A 21,580-nucleotide genomic window follows, 5' to 3' on the forward strand; every position below is an offset into this window, starting at 1 on the left:
CTTCGGTACTCGCCATCGCCAACGCGTAGAGGTCCATAAATCTTTCGAAGAACTTCTCTCGAACACTCCTAAAGCCGCTTCATCTGCTGTTGTCATGGTCCATGCTTCTGCCCCATAGAGCAGGACGGGTACGATAAGTGACTTGTAGAGTATGATTTTCGTTCGCCGAGAGAGGACTTTACTTTTCAATTGCCTACCTAGTCCAAAGTAGCATTTATTAGCAAGATTGATTCTTCGCTGTATTTCAGTGCTGATGTTGTGGCTAGTGTTGATGCTGGTTCCCAAATAAACGAAGTCTTTTACTATTTCGAAATTATGGCTGCCAACAGTAGCGTGGTTGCCAAGGCGCGTATGTGCTGACTCTTTGCTGAATGACAGCAGGTACTTCATTTTGTCCTCATTCACCATCAAACCCAGCCTTAAAATTTAACTTAATTAAATCGAATGTCGAATAAATTTGTTGACCAGATAATTAGAAAAATTTTCGCTATGGATTTAAATTTCCATCTCTGGGTTTGAGATAGAGAAATAGAGCAATCCACAATTATGGCAACGAATTTTGTGCAAACACACCGCGATGATTGTGAGGACTCAAGGTCTTTATGTACATGTTTTGATAAGAAAGGGACAACCGATCTTCTAAACTTCAACAAATCCGCAGTGAAGGTACTTTCCAGGGTTATAGCTGTGCTATTGTACTGTCGAGGAAGTATAATCGATTTATCACCTTTTTTGTTGATGTCCGGGACTTCAAACTAGGAGACTCAGATTTCTGAGCAGAGATAGGGAAGGCAGTTTAAGGGGCTTAGAATATTCAGGTGGTAAGGCATGCCTGGCCGAATGGGCGAGTAAAATTAAAAGACCCGGAAGTTCAACGGCCACATCGGTCCCTGGGAGTAATATAATGAGATTTAGTTCCAAAAGTTCACCGCTGTGAAGCTCATCGCCGATTTACTTCGATTTTTAGCGCTGCAAATATTCACGCAAATCTGCACAAATACAAACTGGATCAAATAATAGATTATATGGTTAATAAGCAATTTTGTGGTTTCTCTTGACCTTACTACCTGCTATAATTAAATAAATACAGTAATTGCATGAGTTCTTTAAGGAAAACTTGATTTTTATCAGTTTCAAGGTGAGTGCTTTATATATTTTAGCATTTTATACAAAGAATTCTTACTTGAGCCAATATTTTTCACTCAAAACAAATTTGGCTGTCATTACCAATAACGAAGTATTACCTACAGACATTTCTATGCACTTGTTGATCTCTCCTTAACCACTTCACAGTTACATGTGAAAAACTCTTTGCGAGCTATTTTTTAACGCTCATTGTTAAATCCCAAACCGAGACGAGTTTGATACTCATTCAATAGAGTTACGAACGATTTAATGTAATGTGCGTAAACACTCAAACAATTGTCGACGAGAAGGCTAATAACAAATGGCCAACTGCATGCCGGCACACCTGGACGTTTAGTTGCCCAATTGAGGCGTACAAGATCGGTCTGAGCTGCTCGTACTGGTGGAAGCGGCATGCAGTCACGGTGGTTTTGCTAGTAGTTGAAGTCGTTTATGGAAAAGAAATAAGGCAATTATTGTTTATAAATGTAGAGTTGAAGTACAGTAAAAAAGCAACAACGGGTTTTAAATGCTAATTAAAATTAACAAATAAACGGTAAAGTAAATTAATATTATGACTGTTTAAAATAGCGCTTTTCGTTGTTGCTGTGGTGAAAGTGAAAAGTTTGTTCAACGTTAAACAATGAAAACGACATAATTCTACATGGTACGTACGTATGTACGTACGTAATGTGTGTTAGCCATTCATAAGATGGCTCACAATGAGTCATAATTACGTGCCGGCTTGCAAAATAAAACTGCGCGTGTGAGCGTGAATATTTGTTGCAGAATTGAAGAGTGCAACGAATGGAAAGAGTTGGAGCTTTACACTGTAAAAAATTATATAAATATAGTTTGAGTTTAATCTTCTGTCTACTGTAAGAGGCGACGCAAACCCCAATCCTGTACCCGGGTTGTACGCTTGGCTTGGGACCCACCACGCAAAAACCTTTACCAAGAAAAAACAAAAAACAAGCCTCGGATGAGATCGTTTTTTTCTTACGACGGCGCACGTTCAAGGGACTAAGATTTCGAAGGATGGGATTGAAGGGGATGTACCTGGAACGACTGAGCTCTTTCGGCAGAGGGTACCTGTTTCAGCTGGTTGATATCCTTACGAAGGCAAATACTTACTTAGCAGCCATGCACAAGCACAAGGGAAGCACAATGTATGTGGGAAGGCAGAACGATACTTGGGCCTTGCGACGTCTACCGTAGTGGCCACGAGGAGGAAAGAGCAACTCGAAGCCTCGGTGTTAGTTTTGCGGTGGTAATGTCATTCAAGGCTCTGAGCGAGCCTGTTACGGTCATCCCCATGAAAGAAGAAGACTTTAAGGGCAATTGCATGTTTTCTTGACACTGTTACAATTCGGAGTCATATAACAGGGCGGATTTGATGCCGACTTGTTAGACTGATTACTGTTTGTCGAGAGAGGACTTTAGATTTCAAGTGCCTACTTAGACAAAACCTCAAATTTTTATACGTCAGCATGGACGGATGACAGCAAATATTTCGTCGTGTCGTCATTGACTAAATAAAACTACTTTATTTTGCTTCTTCATCTTTATCCAAGCGCAATTTAAATCTGTTGCTAGAATTATCTTCTCTAACATTAGTTTAAATAAATTTCATAATTCCAAAGATAAAGTAGTCCGTCGTTACCCAGCGCCTCTTTGGGAATATCGGTTTCGTCTTCTTCCTCACTATACAGCAATGAAAAGAAGTGCTCCCTCCACAACTTCAGCACACTTTTTACCTCGACTACCGCTTTATCATTCCTGTCAGAAATCTGCCTCGGTTTTGACACCTTCCTCTATTCACTGGATAGAATTTTCAAGAATTCTTTCTATTAGCCGGCATATGAAAATCCTTACACTCGTACCGTTATGTCGTATGATTCTTACTACTATGTAGGGGTCTGTCTTTCTGTAGTATATTTGCTATTGCTCCATCTCTGAAAATGAACAAGGCATAGAACAGAGCCGTAGCATAAAAAAGTGAGAGCATTTTTAGGCTCTGATATGAGCTACCTCGTATTTTAGAACAGAGCAAATATCAGAAAAAAGCTACGACCGATATTCTATTTGTAGTGGAGCGATAGAAAAAAGTAACTTAATGTTACCTGCTCTTGTAGTTCAAATAACAATTTTCATTCAGATAGTAAGCCGTTTTAAGAAAGCTCTGGCAGAATTCTGATTTCGTTTACCAGTTAAAACTATTTCGTATAACATACTTTTTGAAACAAGGAGTCTTTTGACAAAATTCATCGAAATGAAGTCCACACTATTAATTATATTGTTGGTAAGTGAAATGCTATCTATAAAAATTAACAACAATTATTTTTATTCCCATTTTTTTGAACGTCAGTCTCAATGCTATATCACCTCAGCAGCGGAAAATTCCACTGCAGTACTAATCAAATTCCTCTCAACCGTCAATCAAAATTTGGCAGCACTGTATAATCGCGAAGTGTTGGCAAACTGGCAGCTGGAGATTAAAGGACCAAATGACTTATATGCACTTTTACAATCGGAGCTCGCCAGTGAGGAGACAATGCGTTATATACAAAGCCTAGCGCCAAAAAGCGCAAAGTTCAAGCGTCTAAACATCGGCAACCCTGAGCTACAACGTGAGCTGGCACAGATACCCGAAACGGGCTACGAAGCATTGTCACCCACGGATTTGAAGCTAATGTATATTGTCACCACAAACATGGGCGACATCTACAAGAATACGAAGCTTTGTTCCTTTTATGATCGCCGGCAGTGTAACTTGACGTTAATACCAGCGGTGCAAAATATTTTACACAACAGCGTTAATGTTTCGGAAATCGAGCATTATTGGTTGGAATGGCGTCGTAAGACGGGTATGGCGGCAAAAGAGGACTTTGCGGTCTTTGTAGAATTATATCGAAAGACATCGATACTAAATGGTAAGTTGGTTTAAAAATGATGATAGTACTAAAACAAAGCTTTTTAACTTCTGCCCAGGTTTTCAGAAACCCTCAGAGTTTTGGTTTAAAGATCTTGAGGAGGACAGCTCACAAGCTACTACTTTATTGGAGAAATCTATGCAACGTTTAAAGCCGCTTTTCCAGCAATTTCATGCACATGTACGCGGACAACTGCGTCGGCTGTATGGCGAGGATTTGATAGCTCGAGGAAAACCGTTTCCTCAAAACTTCGCCGAAATTTTCATTGGCAATGCCTTTCGACGCGCCGATCCTGAATGGTTTATAGAGTTTCCATATCCCGATGTTAGTATGCCCAACATAACTGCTGGTTTATTGCGACGAGGTTTGACTAATGCACAACGCGTTTTTTGGAATGTTGCCGAATACTTTCGTTCGTTGGGTATGCCGCAAATTGAAGAGTGAGTAATCAAAGGCATATAGGCAGTTGTGCTAAAAATATCAACTCTCTCTCTCGTTTTAGCACATTTTGGTCAGAGAATGCACGTCCTAAAGCTAATTTAGATGAAGAAAGTATACGTTGTTGGCACAAAGCATGGAAGTACTATGGCATTAAGCGTGTGAATTTCTCCTATTGCCCTTTGGTAGATGAAGAGCGCTTTTTTAATATGTTCGAGGCGCTTACCGATGTTTACTATTATCGGGCCTATGAACATCAGCCAACACTTTATGCTGAAGAGCCGTTTCCCAATTTCAGTGATGCTGTAGGGAAAATGTTCTCGCTGGCTGCTTCCTCGCCAAGATATTTAGAGAAATTGAAATTTGTAGATACTGGTATGATCTCCAAGGAATTAAGGATAAATCGACTTTATTGGCAGGTAATTAGATGGAAGTATTCAGGAAGTGCGCTTAAAATAAATTAAAAGCTCTGAGAATCGTCCTCTCAAGCATTTCATATTAAACATGTTTTCGAATATTTTAAATTCTTGCAGGGTCTACGTAGCATCTTTTTACTTCCAGTTTTCTACGTGCTCGACCGCTATCGTGTGGATGTGCTTGATGGTTCATTGAATATTTCTGACAACTGTGCTTATTGGAAACTTACGAGTGACTTAACGGGCGCTGAACCACCTGTGAGTAGAAGTAATGAAGATTTCGATGCGCCCGCTAAACTATTGGTAGAAGTTGATGATCAATACACAAGGTAAGTGGGAGAGACATACATCTCAATATATATGTTGTATCTAGAGATAGTACACTTTTAATTCACGCTTGCTTTCAGTCAAATCATGAGCACAGTGCTACAATATCAATTATATAAACATTTTTGTGAAATAACGGGACAATATAAACCAAGTGATCCCGACTATCCCCTCGATTTATGTGATTTATCAAATCAGCGTCAAATCGGACCTTTAGTGATGTAAGTTTAAATTAGAACTAAGCATATTACACGCTAAAATCTACTTTTTCGAATTAATGTATGCTAAAAACTGTATCCCTAGGCAAGCTATGTCTTATGGCTCATCCAAGTCCTACAAGGACATTCTACACATTATGACAAATGAGTCTGCGATTAATATGGACGGTTTGCTGGCCTACTTTCACCCATTGTATGAGTGGTTGGTGGAGCAAAATCGCATAGATGGTGTGGAAATCGGTTGGGAGCCAACAACGAGTAAGACGAGCTTTCATAAACCTAAAAGTACTTGAATTGGATTGTTATATATTTTCATTTACAGAATGTAGCTCGGAAAACAAGGAAAAGTAAAAATGAAGAGAACAAATGTATAATGCACAAATAGCCACATTTTGCTTCAAAGGGTTAATATAACAAAACAGTTCTTACGTGTATTTTTTGCATACTTTGCGGCGTACTTAAGATAATATTAGTACAGCTAACTTTCAGAAAAAATTGTATGATGTTTATGTATGCAAATCTGAGAAGTGATAGAGTTAAGAAACATGCAGTTAAGTTAGAAGACGTGTACAATTGTTAATTCAAATCGATTTACCTGGCTATGGGCAAAGTTTATTGCTTTGGATTATATGAAAGGTACAGTGAAAAGGGTAAATAAACGCCGATTTTAACAACCAAATAAAAAATCACCACAATAATTTAAATTGCGTTTCATTCATTCAGATCAATTATACGATTTGTTTAATGTGCATGACAGGTGTAAAGGATCCAGTTCCATGGCCAGAGGAATGTGCGTCTTATTGACAAGATATGAACATATGACTAAAGCAGAAAGACAGAGGGACTTCAAAAGCGAGGATTCAACTACGTCGAAAGTTTCAAGTCAGAGAGGGAAGAGAATGAAGTTAACAACAATACGCCGAATTTTCTGAAGAGACGAAATGCAGATAATGCTGTGATTCCAACAGTCCTCGAGAGGATGAATGACGAAGCAGTTTCGGACTGTGGCGTTTATTAATCTTAGTAATCCATTTATGCGTATGATGGAGCTTCTAAGCTTCACGATCTCGATGTTGCGGGACGAACTGAGTAAACCACTTTTTTCCTGTAATTCAGAAAGCAAGTACAATTCGGTACCAATGTGGCTTTTGGAGGGGATGGAGGAGACTAAGGACGCACTTCTCTCCCAATTTGTGCCGTGGTACTTTTTAATTTTTCCAACAAATTTACGGAACGGGACGTATATGACTTATGCCTAATCCGAACGGCATACGTTAGCGAATCAGCTTTCGCTAAGATATTTCCTGGTAAAAATACGTTTGGAGTGTTTGGCAAACCACTGCAGTGGGGCTACCTCGCATAGACATTTTTTTCTAACCGAAAATCGCCGTGAAACCTAAAACACATTCGCTTAAGTGAAGGTTTTTTCGTGGTTTCTTTACTACTTTTGTTGAATTTTATTTTATATAGCATTTTTGAGAAAAGTGTGTGGAAAATTGACGCAGTATTTATTGTGGTGGATAAAGTGCAAATCCCCTCGAGTGCAAAGTGCAAATATATCGAGCTAGGATTGGAAAGTTTTCGCTTTACTTCGCCCTGCGGAGGAGACTGTGTAGTACACATAAGGAAGTTGGAATTAAGTCTATTAGGATATAGAACTTTCATGGCTTTTCCGTGACAATGAAAACTTTTCAAGTGACCTTAAAATATGGCCTTCAAAGTTCGCTTGGCTGAGTAATCTGTAGTTTTTACAGTCATGCGAAACCATTCATTCATTCGCAAGTAAAATTATTTTAATATATTTATTTAGCTTTTAATATTTCAATTGCTTGCGCTTTTGAAGATGTAATCTATAATAATTACTTTCATTAATTGTTGCAAATGATGGGTGTGGATATGGGCAGGGAATAAGTTTCTTTAAATGTATGTATGTTTTTATAGGGATATATTGTTTGGAGTCTATGACTAAGACGAGTTGTATACGGGGTGAGTATTTGCAAGTAGTATATATGTAAATAAAATTATAATTATCTGATTTTTTTCTGATTTGTCTTTAGTCACTAATTAATTAAGTCACTCATCGCTGATTCATAAATAAAACAAAGACAAGTACTTGTTTAGGCGAAGTTTAAGCCGGAAATACATTCCTTGCACGCAAAATTTTGAATATTATAGCAATTCGATAAATTTGTTTAATGGCAAACTTATTCCTGTGTTTGATATATCGTCGCCCGCTTGTCAGAAGCATGAATGTTCCAAAATAAAAATGTTGGGAAATCAAGTTCCCTCAAAATTAGAAGAATTAGTTTCTAATGTAAAAATGTATCTATATATTACATTCACACTATGCTCTTTCAACTGAGATAATTGCTCTGCTCGCATCCTTTCTTTTTTCCGAAATTTAGAACACTCATTTTTCTGGCACAACAAAAATTTAAAAAACTGATCAAATTTTTTGTTAACACAACTACACAAAAAAATTAAAAGTAGTCGGATCAGGTAATGTGACTCATGTTTTCTATTCATTTAGATGCGCTGAATCTAAATACGCTATAAGAATAGGCCCAAGTAGTCATGGTATGGCCTTTACCTCAAAACACGTAAAAAAATCAGTGCAGATTGATTTTTAAATAATGTTAGGGCCAAGCCAAGACCTGCTCCGCCAATTCTGTTGGCGGATATGGATTCGGAGCATCACAGTACTTGGGAGGGTGCCGAGGAAACGGTTACTCATTTCCTCTGCGAGTGCCCAACCGTCGCGAATTTTTGGTTCCGAACTCTAGGAAATTATGTGTTGCCGGACTTTAGGGCGGTGTCAAACTGCCGCATCAAGGACATCAGTAGGGATATTGTTTTAACCAAGTGGTTTGAGTAAAACAATATGCAGGGTACATCAGCATAAAAATATAATTGGTTCCAGGAGAAAGTGCATCAAAATGGCGCCTAGAGCGCTACTTGGGCCGGCTCCATAGCCGGGCAGCACAGCAACCAACCAACTTGGGAAAACATGCGCGGCTGTGACTTATCGAAAGTATGTATGTAAAAAAATAAAAATAAACATTCAATTCAATTTCAATTATTGCAAACTTAGTACTAGTTCTTATTTTCATCAGAAACAGAATCTTCTGAAATGTTGGGTTCGGGTAAAGCGTTGCCCTCTGGATTTTTATAATAAGAACAATATTCTTGGTATATCCAGTTTTTCATACATTTTGTCCTTTAGTTTTGATTCGGCAAAAGGCAACGGCTTCGAATAAACCGGTTTACCTTCATTTAAACAACAACCTTTTCTCGGATATTCAGCTATTAAAAATTCTTCATCGGTATAATTTTTTTTGAGGAATACATTATACAACTAATTTTTTGTGTATCTCAACTAGCATATAGTTTATCGCATGGGTAGTTTTATAACTTCCTGGGTAAAATAATTATAAATAAAAAAATTGTCATACAATTGTATATGAACCTCGAAAAGTTTTGGGGAGTTACGAGCTCCTCTAATAATTTGTGCCCAACCTTCAGGCACGTATACCGGAACATTCGAACATACGAATGTGTGCTGGGGGCCAATTCACGTTCTGTGAAGTGATAAAATGAAAACGAATTTTCATACATTTGAAAAAATTTTTGTATGATTTTTTTTTTTTCATTTTATCACTTCACAGAACGTGAATTGGTCCTCTGTTCTTACTTTTTTTTTTTGTTCAAAAATTGTTGAGCCATATCAACGAGTGTGTCATACAAACAGGAAAATCATTACCTTGTTGCCAGCCAGAAACATGAATGTTACATTCATTTTTCTGGCTCAACTTTGTATGATTGAATTTCACATTCGGGAAAATGGCACTGCAAATTATTGGGGTTTCCATGTGCATAGGAAGCTCTAGATTTGAGTAGAACCTAGAGAATCTAAAGGGTAATATAACGAGTCCTCTAACACCAAATCGAAAAGATTGCACATTTATGCTTCTGGTTAGTGGGCGACGATATGTACTAGTGACAGAAAAGGAAAGTTGGGAGTGCGAATAAATCTTATTAAAAATGCACATTAGAATGCAGATTTTACATAAGCAACTTTGCAATAAAGTAACAATTGTATTTTTATGCAAGATGACACACACAGATAAATTTTCCTACATATTTTCTGGAGGCATTAGGAAGTTACTCTATGTTGATGCAACATGTTTCTAAAGATTCACTCCGCATTTTTACTTCTGAGACAAAAAAAATAGAAAAAAGAAGAACTAATCGTGCAATATTCAAGTGTTTGTATGATATGTTAAGCTTTGTACAGAGAGCAATATTTTCTTTGACAACAAAGCTTTTAAGTCTTCCAGATTTTTTACAACTTGACTAAAGATCCCCAAACTTTTAATTGAAAATAAAAAATAACTCAAACTTGCTGGGCTATAAATATTTAAATTTAGCGAAAATTATCTGTAAGAAGACAGTTTTATAAAAGATACTATGGTTGCTCCGTTTCAAGAAAGGGGTCAACTTGCGGCACAATGGTTGGTATGTTCAAATTATAGAAACCGTGGATAAGTAGATAGAGAGGTAGGTCCTTCCTATACGAAGAAGGTCACTATGTTTACTCTACGTCAGAGTAGAAAAGGCGATGATTAGGTTCATACACTCAAATGTCATGGAATGTTCGTTCTATTATTATAAAATATGCTTTTTGCTTGAAATTATGCATCTCTTTTCCACATGCCCTTGTAGATAGCTAAAGGCTTCACGTACCCGTATCCTATTTAACTCGTAACCTAATTACTAAGTCAACTGTGAAATAAACAATATTTAATATTGCATAAGTGAACATTGCAAAAACTGTTTCTCACAAAAGCACCTGCAATGCAAATAAGTAAGTACATTTCAAAACATTTCCAATAAAAAAGTCACAAATACAAAGCCCGATTATTCCAAAAAGAGCAAAGTCATTGAAAAGGATGCCGTCAAGTAGTTAAACAAATAAAAATTGTAATGAACAAAATAAAGTGGGTGTTTTGCATATTTACTACAATTCACACGATCACGCGCAAAAAAAAAAAAATGCATGAAAAGTAAATAATAAATATAAAATTTTTTTTTTTTTACATGCGCAAGCATTTAATTAGTGACAAATTGAACAGAAGCACCTCGATGCTCAGATGTACATATATAGTTATGTATGTGCGCAATTGAATGCTAAAATAAACATACATTCCTATGTTCATTTATATACAAGTACGTAAGTAATGTTTATAGTATAATAAAATAGTAACCCTTACAAATATTATCCGCACAAATTAAGCGATTTGCTTGAATACACGCCGCGCATGCGCATTTACTCATTTCAAGATGACAGCATGACGATGACGGTGACGGCAAATTCCTATGATGATCAAGTGAATTGAGTGTGACAAGCTGTGACGACGATGTTGCTTACAGAGCATAGGCTTGTTATTCATTATTAATATAGATCGAGTAGTAGCATATCGACATGTAAATCTAGTGGGGGGGGGGGGGGGGGGTGGTGGGGTTAGGAAAACGTGGCGAGGTAATTAAGTGAGTAGTTGCTTCGTTAACTTCAACTTCACAAGTGTATGAATAGTAATATATTTGTTTATGTTTAAATGTTCATATGTATCATAGTTGGGGGTAGTGTACAACATTTTATTGCATTACACTTTCAATAGCTTTACATTATCCAGCTTAGTGATAGTGCTGCCCTTCTTCACAACGACAAAAAAAAAATTACTGCAGTCATTTTATTTTCACTACCACTGAGCCGAGTGAAAGAAAAAAAAAAGGGGTATTCTTTCTGTCTAAAAACTAGAAAGTATAAAATTGTAGAAAGTTTTCCATTTTACAGTCAAAAGCTCTATCCACAAAACAACAAAATACAAGTCTACCTATATTTGAATAAAAAATGTTTAATTGTGACAAGAATGTGAAACTGAGTAATTAATTAAAAACAAACAAAAAAAAAAATTTGTTGTGCGCGGCAATTCTTTAAACATTTTCAATATCGAAGGAATAGTACTTGGGTTAGTGGATCGTTCTCTAAGTGTTGCGTATTCGGTATAGAAAACGTGAAATAATTCCTACGTTTACTACGCTTCCTAGACTGACAGAATTGCCCTAATTATTGTAAATTTTATATGAGCCACTGCATTTTCACTACCAGCTTTTAAAGTTTAGTGAAACATTTTTTCAGCTTCTCTATCACTATAGCTGAGTGAAGCTGATATTTTTGCATTATCATTCCCCTGTGAGTGAGGGCAGGTGCATTAATGTAGTACCCCCAACTCTGATGTGTATATATGTATGTATGAATATTTAGCGTAAATAATTATATAATTTTTAATACTTTTATTTATTTTTTTTTATTTTTTTTTGTGGGTACTGACGATACACAGTTGCTATTATTGTAAGAAGCTGTTAATATCTGACATCCAAATAATTTTTTTTCTACAGTTGTACATGCATATATATGTGCATTAGGGTGTTTCAGGCGATAAGTTTTTTCTTTTCGTACTTGAAATTGTCGTTTTTGATAGAAAATAAATATATTTGATGTTTAAAACAATGTACAAGAACTTTTTAAGAATTTAGAGCTGAAAAGGGTAATATTAGTTTTAAAAAGGGCTATGCAGTTCCAGTAGTTTTAATTTTATGATTTTTTTTTTTTGCAGTTTTTGCGTAATTCAGTAAAAAATTGCAAAACCAAAATTTGCTTGGAATTTTTTTGACTTGATAATAAGTACTTATTTTCGTTAAGATTGCAGTACAAAAATTCCCGGATTTTTATAGTTCTTTATTTCTTTCTTACCTGGTTTAGTTTGTTATTCTTTGTTTCGAACGAAAAAAAAAGTTTTTCGCTTTAGCTTTTGTGAAAAAAGTATTGCCTGAAATTTAAACACTCTAATGTACACAACTCATATTTCTATATATTGACTAGCAGACCCGGCAGACGTTGTTCTGCCTAAATTTGGCCTATCAGCATATATTTTAATAAGCTTTTTCCGTCTAACTCTGCCCTACTCTCTACACTTTTTATTCACTGCTCCCTCCGTATTTTTAGCTTCATATCCATCCTCGTCTCATTCTATCTCTTTCTCAGTCTCCTTCTCTCTTTTCTCCTCCTTCTTCATCTCTTATTGCCAGTCCCAGAGGGTGGTATGTATTTTGTTCCTGTCCCATTCCGAGTCTCAGTCCCAATCCCACTCCGAGTCTCAGTCTCAGTCCCAGTCCTAGTCCTAATCCCAGTCCCAGTCCGTCTCTGGTATACTTCCCGGAAAAAATCATCGTAAATACTAATATAGGCAAATATATATACGAAATTTCAGGCAATTCGAATATGACGTATGTAAATAGGTAAGTGGGTATTATTAATTCTTGTCTTTATTGCGGCTTCGCATGCATATTCAGAGCTCTCAGCAACAGCTTTCATTTGATATCCATAATACACACACATTCTGGGGGTATCCGGGTCCATGTTTTGGCCTATATCTCGAGACCTTAGTCCAGGCATGCTTAACCAACGAACCGATATCATTTCGTTACGATAATTAACGTTAATAAACGAAACAAAGTCATTTATTAACGTTAAGAACGTCAAATTAACGAAATGATATCGGTTCGTTGGTTAAGCATGCCTGCCCTAGTCACTCAGCGGTGTAAAACTTACTCTGTATTATAGAACATATCAACAGCTTCAATTTGATACCCATAATATAAAAACACATTCTAGGTGTATCCGGGTCCATGTTTTGGCCTATATCTCGAGACCGTAGTCACCCAGCGGTGTAAAACTTTCTCTGTACTAAAGCATACATCAAAAACTTCAATTTGATACTCATAATGTAAAAACACATTCTAGGTGTATCCGGGTCCACGTTTTGGGCTATATCTCGAGACCCTAGCCTCCCAGTTATATGAAGATTATCCTGTACTATAGCACTCATCAACAGCTTTCATTTGATATCCATATTGTATAAACACATTCTAGGGGTACCCGGGTCCACGTTTTGGGCTATATCTCGAGACCCTAGTCTCCCAGTTGTATGAAGATTATCTTGTACTATAGCACTCATCAACAGCTTTCATTTGATATCCATATTGTATAAACACATTCTAAGGGTACCCGGGTCAATGTTTTGGCCTATATCTCGAGACCCTAGTCACACAGGGGTATACAAATTATCCTGTACTACAGCACTCATCAACAGCTTTCATTTGATATCCATATTGTATAAACACATTCTAGGGGTACCTGGGCCCACGTTTTGATCTCAAGACCCGAGGTACGTAGCGAAAAAAAGGTAGACGTTGGCCGATTCTCAGACCTACCCAATATGCTCACAAAATTTCATGAGAATCGGTTCAGCCGTTTCGGAGGAGTTAAGCCTCTAAAACCGTGACAGGAGAATTTTATATATTAGATATGCATTCGCTGTTTTAAAATAAAAACAATTGTTTAAAAATAATATAAAAATTTTCACATACATTTCAGTGGACAAACAAACAACATACATACATACACACATGCAAATATACATATTGTAACAGTTGCGAATTTTAATACAGATTTAAAAATCGCATAATTTCATATTTAATTTAGAATTTCCAACAATTAAAGTAAGTCGCTGGGTTAGCGCTTCATTGCGTCTAGCTCCGTATTTGTTAATGTTTGGGCCAGTTATCCTTAATTACTTATGTTGAGCGATAACTTTGCATAATTTATTTTACAAATATTATACATATATGGTTTTTTTTGAATATGAAAAAACAATTTCAGAAATTGATTACCTACTTTACCATTTTAAAAAGTAATTATTTTCGAATATAGGTGAAGGAGTGGAGGTATAGGAACATATGTAAACACCTTAAGCTGTGAAGAATTTGCTACGGACCCAAAATAAAATTGACTAATTTCAATGTAGGCTTCGCCATCCACACCGAAGATCCTGGGTTCACGCGTCGGGCAAAGCAACATCAAAATTTTAGAATTTTTTTTTTAATTAGAAGAAAATTTTTCTAAGCGGGGTCGCCCCTCGGTAGTGAAAACTCATCTGCCTTGCAGATGCCGTTCCGAGTCGGCATAAAACAAGTAAGTTCCGTCCCTCCAATTTGTAGGAAGAATTAAGATGAGCATGACGCAAATTGGAAGAGAAGTTCGGAGTTAAATCTCTTCGCCCCTTACATTTTTTATATCAGCTTAGACTGTAGAACGTCTGCGTGGGATTTAGGGGCTGTTAAGCGCAATACAAAGCTTTATAACATCACAGCTTTCCCAACGCAATCGTCAGCGCCACCTACCCGAGGAAGCCGGGCGGCTTCGAAGGTTCAATGGGGTCATATTAAATAGTTCCCGAGATGGTCGGGGTATATGAATGGTGCTTGTTACGGTACCGGAGTTATGTCCGGCAGTAAAGAAAACTTAGGTATTTTAAAAATACTCTATTCCAGAAGAAAACAATCCCTTTTCTTGACACTGAAAGCCTAATTCTAAAATATTCCACCCAGGCATCGAAACCCCTAACGAAAGATAAAACAGGGATTTATATTAGGACTAATAGTCATAATTTTGAAATCTGATCGATAAATTCTTGATTCGTTAAAGGTATAGACAAATAATGACAATGAAGATGGCATTACGCCGAAATCGGTTTATCTCCAAACCAAATTTGACAAGGTATGAAGGAAAATCGTTCCAATATACATCAATTGAAGAGAAAGTGTGTATCAAACACGGTGACCTTGAGCTAGAAGATAATGAAAAGATCAAGGATAGCGAGATAGAAATGTAAAGCGAGGATTGTTGGGCGAAGGGGAGGGCCATGAAGAGAATAAGATAGTAGAGCAGTTTTTTTTTTTAGACACGCTGGTACCTTTTTTTGCTGGGCATAAACAAGTTACATTGGGTACATATGTTAGTGCACAACTATATTTATAACAAAAGGTTGAAAGTATTGCATTAGGCACAAATTGTTTAGCCATTATTATCATCGAAAGCAAAAGTAAAACGCTTAATTATCGTCAAAGTGCTAAAAAAGAGTATTTTGTATATTTTCAATTGTAAAACGATTAGTCATTAAGCCAAAGTACATATGTAAGTGTGTATGCTTGTACTAAGTACAAAAGAACGGAAAAAACACCTGAACATCGTAAAACATCACTTTCGCATAAACTCGACTGGCGGCTGCTGTCACTCACATTGGGTAATTAAAGCCACCCTCGAACTCCAATTGGGGCGCCAAGCGAGTACAAATGCGGTCGCAAAAATTACTGTGTATGAGTTTGTGTGTGTGTGAAGTACAAATGTAATCAGATGTGTGCATGCGAATATTATTTGTTTTTAACTAAGTACTTAATTTTAAATTACACACATGCTTTTTACAACGTTTAGTTGTTGTTGTTTAGGTACGTTGTTAGAAGAGGAATGTCTGCTTTATTGTTTTTATTTTAGTTTTATTTTAGAAAAACAAATTTTCTAAGCATTTCATATTGTCGTGTTTTAAATAAATATGGTTTTTGCTTTTGTGTGAACAAATCTATTGTTGTTATTGTTTTTTTGTTGTTGTTTGTATGTTGAGCGCACAGTTCAGTGCTAATTTCGATTATCTCATGCGAATACATGGCGCGTACTTAACTATTTGCTTGTATTACATATGCAGGTACACAAATGCATGTATTTTTGTTTTTGTATTATTGTTATCGTCAACTTTTTTTCCCAGTTGCTGGTGCTGTCGCTGATATTAACACTGGGCCGCCACCGCCTCACATTCATAGCTGCCACTTTGTTGCTCTAGTCGCTTCGCTGCCGCGCATGTGTGACGTTACAATTTGAACAATTTTTATCTCCTTTAAGTTGAAAAGTAAATTCTTTTTAATTTTTACTGCGCAACAAAAGCAAAATACAAAAAAAATTTAAATAAGTAATTATTTTTTATTGTTTTGCTTGCTTTTAAATTTATTGTTCTTTGGTGCAAAGTTGAGAAGTTTTTGTTTCAAATGTTTTAGTAGTGATCGAGGCGTGCTACGAAACGCACTGAATTGCTGTGGTGTAAGGATCACACAAACGGACATTTTCCAAATCGTGAGTGCGAACAGATTAAAATAAGTTATATCCACAACAAATGAGAGTGATTGTACCAAATCTGATAATAAAGAAAAGTGAATAATTTTCTTTTGCATATCTCAGTGAGTGTTAGTGGTCCACGCAGTTTAAATGCCACTGTAGATATCGATTGTTAGGTTTGAGTGGCTAAGTAATTTATGCAGTTTTGGTTTCCAGTGAAACTCAAATTTTTTTCGAATTTAATGTGTGCCTGCTGTATGTGCGAAAAATTGATAAATCGTTGGCGTAAACATTTTTAAAGCAAGTTCTAGTTATAATTTTTTTATACATACATACATATATGATAGGAAAATAAAAATAATTTAAATACTCTATTGTGAAAAAATTTTGTTTTTTACAAATATATTTTTTTTAGTTGTTGGGAAAGTTGAAAAATTTGTGCATATTTTTTTAAAATCAAAATTAGAGTTTTCAAAACTTTTGTTTGTTTATTAAGAAGGCTGTGAAATTAAAAAAATTCGAACATATTACATAAAAAACACGCCAAAATTATTTTCGCTGCAAACTATGAAAATTTTGCGTTTAGGAATGTTATTTTGAGTAATACAATAAATAAATAATTAATAATGAAAGGTGCATTTTTCACTAGCAAATTTTTTTTAAAGCAAAGTGAAAAGTTCTGAAAAATACTTTTTTGAGTAGGAAAAACCAAAAATATTCGAGTCTAACGAAATTTAAGATTGCGATTTGCGTAAAACTGGAAATTCGATAAATTTAAATATATTAATGTGGTTGTATGAAAAGTTTCTCAGAAAATCTAAGTATTAAATTAAAAAATAAAAATTGTTTTCTCTTAAAATATAATCAATCAATCAAGTTTATTTTGAAGAATATAAAAAATTACTACAAAAGAAGGTAACTTATATCGTTTTTTTGAAATTATTAAAAGGCTGAAAAAGGCAAAAATTAACATAATTTTTATATCATGAGCAGTTTTGTAAAGAAAGGTTAAGTAAAAATTGTGTGGGAAGAAAATTCAACAAATAAGTGCAGTGAATTTTTTTTAAATATTTCAATACTTTATTTTCTAGCTAATTTTAGAGTTAAAAAAATTTCAAAATTAAATTTTTACCAATAAATGAAAATTGTTTTTGTTTTTATCGGCCTATTGATAAATCATTTAAGGTTCGAATCGAGCTCAAGGCCAGAACAATAATTTTTGTCTAATAATAATTATTTTATTTTTTTAATTTTTCTAAATTTGAAAAATTGTATTTTGTTTTTGGAATAGTAAGTAGAAAATTTTTCAGACAACCTGCCATAGCTGCGCAGAATACAATTTATCAAATTTAGAAAAATAAAAAAAAAATAACAATAATTATCATTAGAAAAATATTATTGTTCTGGCCTTGAGCTCGATTCGAAACTTGAATGATTTATCAATAGGCCGATAAAAACAAAAACAATTGTTAATAAACCAAGAGCACATGGGAATGTCAAAAAAGTAATTGGACAATAAACAAAAATCCAGCATTATCAGTGATTTGCACCAGATGGCGCAACACTGAATAAATATAGTTGGTAAAAAGGAATAGAAGTAGCAAATTTGCCAGTCAAAACAAACCACCGCTGTATAGCTAAATGGTTAGCGCAGCATGCCTAAAGCGTACTGATGATAAAGGCTTAGCACCCTTCGAAATGGATCTATCTGCGCAGCTATGGCAGGTTGTCTGAAAAATTTTCTACTTATTATTCCAAAAACAAAATACAATTTTTCAAATTTAGAAAAATTAAAAAAATAACAATAATTATCATTAGGAAAAAATTATTGTTCTGGCCTTGAGCTCGATTCGAACGTTGAATGAATAAATGAAAATAAATTAAGATTTTGAAATTATAAAGGAATTCCAATGTGACGTGACTAAAAGTGAAAAAAATTGTCCCAAACTAAAAATAAAATTTAATAAATAATAATAATTTTAAGAAATTTTAATTTTGTACCATTTCAATTCAACACCCTGCCCATCTTACAAATTAGAAGGTGATAAACTAAAAAATACACACGTTCATTAAAAATCTTGTGCACAGTTTGAGTGCCACTGCAACTGCATTCAAGCAAAATGACAAAAGTAAACAACAAAAAAACGCTTCGCGCTATAGCTACACTCACATATTTATTGCTAGCAGCGCAAGCCGAACCACAACTTGATTTGCCACCTTTGAACCCTGACACACAGAATCCAGATTTATATTACAACGCCATAACACCCAGAGCACCAGCGAGCAAGCTACAAGTTTTGGGTGATCATGATCGCAGCCAGCGGTATGGACCACCTTATGCAAGCGATGGACTCAACGAAGATGGAGCAGATGATTTTAGAGTACGCATATTAGGATGGAGTGAAATATAAAAATATTAGTATCCCCCGTTTTGTGGAAATGAATAATTCATTCAACAAATTTTTTTCATAAGCTAAAGCTTTAAACTAAAAATTTATTTTCGCTCCACCCTAATGCATACTTATGTATGTGTGTTACTCAAACTATTATTAAAATTTTTTTTTCTCAACTAGAACGGTCAAACGTATGATGAACGCATGCGTTACGGTTACGAATATCCCGCGGGAGGACAGAATTTTTCACGCCCTGTCGCTGACTCACCCTTTAGTGATTTCAACAACAATAATTTAGCGCAACAACAGCAGCAACAACGTGATAATTATCGTTTTCCAAATCATAACTACGACAATCCCAGTGATCGTTTCGATAACCGTTATCCAAATATCAATAATGATCGCGAGCGAGAACGCTATAGCAACAGTCGGGATCAAAATCGTTTCAATAATCCAAATATTAATTATAATGCACGTTTTAATGATAATCAATCACAAACAATCGGCAATTTTGATCCGAATAATCCGAACAACCCGAATAATCCGAATAGTCCGTTCAATACAAACAATCCATATTCGGATGATCGCAGTCGTTTCGAAAATCCCTTTCGCCCAAATCAAGATCGTTTCAATTTGAATAACGAACGTTATTTCGAGAGGCAACGTTTTCAGCAAGATCGTCGTTATCAAATTGAGTTGGAGAAATTGCGTAATCTGCTTGTAGAGACCGATCAAAAAGGATCGCTGGAGTGTACAGCAAATGTGGCAGCCCAATGGAATTTCGAGACAAATGTAAATGAGTTGACGCAAGCGGAAGCGGTGAGTGTTAGAGAGTGTTGAGGAAATATTCTTTGAGGTAAGATGCTTTTTGTTGGTGAAAAAGAGGTAGAGAGTCAGAGAGTATCAAATAGAGGGAGTGACGTAGCTAAAGTTAGCAACAGTTAAATATAACTTGATAATATTGCCACTTTGCGGGCTTTGCAAGGTCATTTTCATTAAAGTCATTCGCTTGCTTGCAATGCATTAAATGCTACGTAAATGTCTGACTTTTATGGGTATTTTTGTTTTGTTTTTGCGTTTTTGAGAAATTTTCTCATCACATCAGATCGCATGCCTTTAGTTGTAATAATTTTCACATAAAAAATAGCATGTTCTGTGTTTTCGTATTTTTTTGTTTTTGATTTAACCCAATGGTTTTCTCACGTGCCTATATAGTTCCTTTAGCGTTGTTAACCGCTGTAATCGTTGTTGTTGTGTGTTTTATCTGTACGTGTTTGCGTGAAATGCGGTCACACTGACAGTCAGTTACCAGTTGTTCAAGGTTCGATTTATCGTACATGTGCTCAAGTATTCTCATATGCGCGTGCGCTGAAAGGTATTTACTAGATTCCATCTCATACCTTGAAGAAGTCAATGCCAAAGCAAATTGTCGGTTCCTTCCCGAAAGATACAAATAAAAATCACGTCTCACAGCAAGGTTAAGGTTTAGGTAAATTTGGTTGCTTATGCTTAGAAATTGAGAGATTTCAAAGAGCTGGACTTGTTTTATTATTTACAATAAGTTTTTGTTATGTTACCGTGGAACAAAGAAAAGTACTTCCTACGTCGGAGTAAGTAGCAGCGTAAGTTCCATAAGACGCTTAGTCAAGAAAAGATGGGGGAGCACGCAGTACAAGGACTTCATAGCTGTAGCATACAATTGTTGTTTTTAGCAACACATAGAGGTGTCAGTTGCCATATCAATTGTGTAGTGCGAAAACCCGGAAAGATTATGATTTCCAAAGTGCAGTCGAAGGGTATTAGTTTCTTAAAATAATTAATAGCAGAGTTTGGCGACTCAATTCCTCAAATCTTTAGAAATAGTGTGGTATTGTATCTGGTTCGTGAAATGTTCTCTTCTGCTAAAATACACTTTCCAGGGTTCACGTGCCTGCTCGGGCGCCATATATCTAAGCTTGAAGATGGAGGGGCAAGTCGACTTTTTCGAGTAAATTTTTTTAAACGGTTTTATTTATGATATAGGAACAAGTATTATTTTTTGATCAAATAATAGTAGTAATATCCCCTACAGGGTCCTTAGGTAAAGAACTTGTCGCCAAAGCACGTCCGATACGCTACCTCAATCAGCCAAAAAGCCGTCAAGTGGGTTGCGACGGAAAATGCATAAGGCACTATAATTACTGCTGTCGGAGGAAACATATGCCCTTGAACTAAAAACTACTCCCTTTTGGAACTATCGCCCATCCCGGGACCACTTTGACATTATTCCAGGGTTGCGTTCCGTATTTATCTCTTTTTTTACAAGGTTCTGTTGTTAGTCCCGTTATTTTCTCTCAGTGTGTTTTCTACAAAGTTGCTGTTCTCTTTGCTAATAACTTTTACGCGCTCTTGATCCGTCTGCGTTTGTGTTTCCCATAACTTTCTCCAGAGTTTTATCCATTCAATGATATTTTATGAACTATTCTAGTTCAAATCCAAATTTTATTTTTTTATTTCCTTAATAGCTAAATGCACAACAGCACTATGTGGATTTCCTACGTCTGGTAGCTGAACAATCTAAAACTATTAACAAGGATTTGATATTCGATCGACCACTCTATCGCCAACTAATGTTACAGTCTGAGGTCGGACCCAATGCATTGCCGCTAGGAACTTTGGACCGGGT

The 21,580-nt window shown here is 35.8% G+C and overlaps 2 protein-coding genes across 12 annotated transcripts in view; both read left to right on the forward strand.

Annotated features, from left to right (window-relative positions):
- The first annotated feature begins 1,472 nt into the window (after positions 1-1,472).
- On the forward strand, positions 1,473-6,123 carry Ance-2. Of its 7 annotated transcripts, none has more exons than XM_067769279.1 (9): positions 1,473-1,792; positions 3,284-3,427; positions 3,494-4,058; positions 4,117-4,498; positions 4,561-4,915; positions 5,030-5,241; positions 5,320-5,460; positions 5,543-5,715; positions 5,780-6,123. In XM_067769279.1, the coding sequence occupies exons 2-9, from the start codon at positions 3,398-3,400 to the stop codon at positions 5,806-5,808; spliced, it is 1,887 nt and encodes a 628-aa protein (XP_067625380.1). In that variant the 5' UTR covers positions 1,473-1,792; positions 3,284-3,397; the 3' UTR covers positions 5,809-6,123. The 7 variants fall into 7 exon arrangements, with proteins under 7 accessions (XP_067625380.1, XP_067625382.1, XP_067625384.1 ...); XM_067769281.1 differs by having other exon boundaries at positions 3,288-3,427; XM_067769283.1 differs by having other exon boundaries at positions 1,473-1,681; positions 3,217-3,427.
- Positions 6,124-16,306: 10,183 nt separating this feature from the next.
- The window catches only part of Ance-3 (angiotensin-converting enzyme Ance-3), a 175,207-nt gene continuing 169,933 nt past the window's right edge, over positions 16,307-21,580 (forward strand). Inside the window, exons 1-4 of one of the 5 annotated variants that reach the window (XM_067764062.1) lie at positions 16,307-16,822; positions 18,561-18,903; positions 19,096-19,734; positions 21,420-21,578. In XM_067764062.1, coding sequence (XP_067620163.1) covers positions 18,643-18,903; positions 19,096-19,734; positions 21,420-21,578 — 1,059 coding nt within the window. In that variant the 5' untranslated portion in view covers positions 16,307-16,822; positions 18,561-18,642. Of the gene's footprint in view, positions 16,823-17,411; positions 17,438-18,560; positions 18,904-19,095; positions 19,735-21,419; positions 21,579-21,580 lie in introns of those variants that run through there. The other 4 variants (XM_067764065.1, XM_067764064.1, XM_067764066.1 and 1 more) reach the window with 4 other exon arrangements.

This window comes from Eurosta solidaginis, chromosome 2, assembly GCF_040869045.1.
Source record: "Eurosta solidaginis isolate ZX-2024a chromosome 2, ASM4086904v1, whole genome shotgun sequence".
Lineage (NCBI taxonomy): Eukaryota > Metazoa > Arthropoda > Insecta > Diptera > Tephritidae > Eurosta > Eurosta solidaginis.

Coding starts and splice junctions, on each gene's coding strand:
- Ance-2 (XM_067769279.1), top strand. CDS start 3,398: ATGAAGTCCACACTATTAATTATATTGTTG. Junction 3,428..3,493: donor CACTATTAATTATATTGTTG/GTAAGTGAAATG, acceptor TTTGAACGTCAG/TCTCAATGCTATATCACCTC. Junction 5,716..5,779: donor CGGTTGGGAGCCAACAACGA/GTAAGACGAGCT, acceptor TTTCATTTACAG/AATGTAGCTCGGAAAACAAG.